Here is a 3,937-nt window from a genome sequence, read left to right as displayed (position 1 = left end):
TCTTGAATCATTAATAAAGATATCAATCCATGAATAAGTCCTGAAACTCTTCGCGTGTTCTTTTAGAAAACGTAAAATGTTCTGACTGGGAACAATCGCGAATAATGAAAGAAAAATAAAACACATATCACCTGTAACTTGTTCTATAAAAATGGCAATTTCATTCATAAAATGGAATTACATTTCACGTTGGCATTATAAAAACTGACACATAGCAAACGACCTACGGGTGGTTTTATTCCTCATATGATATTGGAAAAAAATTCTCTTCCTCTCTCTCTCTGTTGGTCGCTTATTTTTCTCCCTGCGCTTTACATTCCATTAAAAAATAAAAAAAAAACAACACTAATAGGTCCTGCGTCCTACAAGCTACCTAATTCATGCAAACACACTGGGGATACATACTTTTGTAAAAAGTATCATATATTTTTTCACAGTTATCTTATGTCATAGGACGTTAATCCTGTGTCGATACAGTAGATCTCATCGATACGGTCGCATCTTGCGAAAGTATGGAATGTGACTAGCAGAAGGAAGACGGCGTTGCAGTCGTCTAGCATTGAATTTGTAACGGGGAAAAAAATGAACGATTTATCATTGTATGCTAATATCCCCTAAAGTACGATCTCGCCTGGGGCTCTACTTGAGCAGCTTGGGGTTTGTGCCTCGTGTCACCGCGGTGTTCCTGGATCGCTTGCCAGTTGAGGAACCAGAAAGGTTGCTTCTCCTTTGGCCAGGTCTTTATTCGGTTTATCAAATCGATATCACCCATTGCGTCCACTGGCAAGTCGATCGGAATCGTCGACGTGGGCATGGCGGTGGTCGTCACGGAAGTGCTATCGTTTTCACCCAGTCGATTCGCTAGCGATTCGGCAACTGTTGTCGTTCGTTCGTCGAGATATTGGGGAAGAACCTGAGGATAGCGATTGGGACTCCCCGCGTAAGGTGGCCTCTGAGACTGCACCAGGCAGAAGATGGCGAACAAAACTGCGACGTACTTGATCTGCAAGGTTAAATCACGATCGATTCGGTTGATGGAACGATTAAAAGTCGTTATTCACGGTTACGATACTTTTTAAAATAAAAAATTTGAATTAAAAGAATTAAAAACTAAAAACTTGATGGAATGATTAAAAGCCATTATTCACGGTTCGATACTTTTTAAAATAAAAAATTTAAATTAAAAGAATTAAAAACTAAAAACTCGATGGAATGATTAAAAGCCATTATTCACGGTTCGATACTTTTTAAAATAAAAAATTTGAATTAAAAGAATTAAAAACTAAAAACTCGATGGAATGATTAAAAGCCATTATTCACGGTTCCGATACTTTTTAAAATAACAAATTTAAATTAAAAGAATTAAAAACTAAAAACTCGATGGAATGATTAAAAGCCATTATTCACGGTTCGATACTTTTTAGAATTAAAGAGTATGTAGTATTAAAGGGAGGCTGCTTGAGCTTGATTTATTAAAGTGATTAGTTGTTGATTCATCTATTGCACTGGCAAAATGAGAGAGCATATTTGTATGGCAAAATTTACAGATAAAAATTCATTTGTGTGTATTAGATCGAAGATAATATAAATTCTTCAAGAGGTTAACGTCGATTACCCTCTGGCGGTATTTACTGTAAATTCAGGTGCCTGATCTTCAGTACGCATTGTTAGTAATTTTCAATGAAGTTGTACATAAACCGCAACTATTTAAATGATACCTAATAGTAACTCAAGCAATGAACAAAGGCTATTTATAAAGAACTGCGGGAGCTCGGTTAGAAAATATGATGCCATTGATGCGAGAACCGGTTTTTAATCGAAAATACATTGACTCCCTCTGTATAGATATCTTCTTTCGCATACTCTTGCCTACATCGTGCATGTAAAGAGTATCCGCAAAATGTATAGTGAAGACAGCAGTGCTTACGCTATTCCACAATGAATTTAAATGGATAACTAATATATTATTATAAAAAATTGACTTTTAGTCCCTGACTTTAAGTATCCCCTTGAAATCTAAGTTGTTTAATCCGAAATATTTTATTCGTAAACATAGAAGTCACTCACCATGATGTTTTGATAATAAGATAAAGTCTCACAGGGTTTCGTATATGTTATTTTCACGCAGGACCACGATCGCTCGAATTCAGGGTTCGCGACCAATCTGTTCGAGACGATGGGTGCCCCTTGTATATAAATCTGCCGATCGGTTATCCCCACCCTGAGCCAAACGAGTCATGAGTCGATGGGAAATCGCCGCAACTTCCCGTTCTCGATTCCTCGGATACGCGCATAAGCATCTTTCAAGACGCGAAACTTGTATCGGGGAGAAAACGCGATGAACATCATCACCCAGTGGCGTAATATCCTACATCCAAACGAGACATCTGCCCGGGGGCCCCGATTAAAAGGGGGACCACCTAAAATCGATGCTTTCAAAGACTCGCCTGTATCATTCGTGCACGATGTAGGCAAGAGTGAAATTGCACACGACGGTTACGAATTAAATTACTAAATTTAAATAAAGAAAAATCAATACTATTTAACGAACTTGAATAAAACTGACTATCTGCGTTTTTAATTTTGTTGGAGGTTTTCTTTGTAGATGTTTTGTGAAACTTCAGTATAAATGAAGTTGAATATAATATTAGCGAGAATTTAATTAAGGAGTTTTAATAAAACTAACCACCCGATGGATAAGATTTGCAATAGAAAGCATTTTTTCAGAACCTCAGTACAAGTAAAATTGAATCTAAAAATATCATGTACTCGTTTCATTCAGTAAATTAAACTTTGCCTTGGGGCCTCGTGAAGCTATGTTGCACCACTGTCGCCATCGACACATTTCCCACGAAATCAACACTAATTTCTCCTCGTATCGATAAACTTCTCTTTTAAATTTTCACCAACGATACCACTTGAACCATCAAGCTATCTTGGCCTCGAAAGCAAAGCATCTTTAAACAAGCATCTCAGAATAAAGACACGAAAAGGTGTTACGTATGTGTGTCACTCTTAATTACCCAGCAAGATAATAAGCGACGTCAGAAGTGAAGAATCCTGTAGCTTCCTAAATAAAATGGAGTTCATTTGAACTGCTGTAAGCTACATACATTTGAGGTTATGAGATTCTAATTATACAGAATTAATACTGAACTCAATCAATCTGCACTTCAAGCCAAACAAAAGATAAAGTCTTCCTGAAGTTCCTTCGCACGAGCATAGTCCACGGCCTTGATACGGTGCATGAGAACTTGGGAAACGACTATCCAATTTTCATGGAATACAATTGAATCGTCGCACGGATAAATCGTCTTTACATGCATGCAGCGCGAGGTGGTAAAATCGCAGAACGTTAGTTTAGACGGGCAAAGGAGACGTTGGAACTTCTTATTTACAACTGCAAACAAAACCAGTTACGCGCGCAAGGTTAGCTACGATGTTCCGCCAGCTGATGTTTACTTTTCCTGAAAATTTTCTGATCGATAAGGCACTCCCATTACCGTTTCAGCTTAATATAAAATATCATTGGAATCGTGGGGTTTTCAGGAGCACGATATCTTTCATTTTTATTTATAAGATCATTGCACCTACTGGATTTAAATGGCTTGTATTTTATATTATTTTAACAACTCATTTTGCTTTGTACTTTTTCCCTCTTGGACTTATTTATGTTACTATAATGTGGAGCACAAAATCGAGTTCCTGCGCTCGCGTTGGACACTTTCCTGTTCATTGGCCATAAGAGTCGTCTCTGGATAAAAAAAACAAACGTAAAAAACTGGTTATCATTTTTGCTGCCAGGGTCAGGAACGCATCACGGAACCTGCACGTGGGCCAAGGCAAAATTAAATTTGAAGATTCCATTTCAAAAAACAAACCAGAGCTCACTTCAGCCAAGGAACAAAACATACAATAAACAGCAGGGCCTAATAAA

At 37.6% G+C, this 3,937-nt stretch overlaps 1 protein-coding gene across 1 annotated transcript; it reads right to left on the bottom strand.

Annotated features, from left to right (window-relative positions):
* Positions 1–138: 138 nt before the first annotated feature.
* On the bottom strand, positions 139–2,228 carry LOC128887952 (uncharacterized). The gene is made up of 2 exons (XM_054144483.1): positions 2,068–2,228; positions 139–1,003 (listed from the first exon to the last, which is right to left on the bottom strand). Exons 1-2 carry the CDS (start codon positions 2,068–2,070, stop codon positions 605–607), a joined length of 402 nt encoding a protein of 133 aa, XP_054000458.1. The 5' UTR covers positions 2,071–2,228; the 3' UTR covers positions 139–604.
* Between the last annotated feature and the right edge of the window lie 1,709 nt (positions 2,229–3,937).

The sequence above is a fragment of the Hylaeus anthracinus genome, unplaced genomic scaffold (assembly GCF_026225885.1).
Source record: "Hylaeus anthracinus isolate JK02 unplaced genomic scaffold, UHH_iyHylAnth1.0_haploid 11989, whole genome shotgun sequence".
Lineage (NCBI taxonomy): Eukaryota > Metazoa > Arthropoda > Insecta > Hymenoptera > Colletidae > Hylaeus > Hylaeus anthracinus.
Note: the sequence above shows the minus strand (reverse complement) of the source record. Positions and strands in the feature narration are given on the sequence as shown.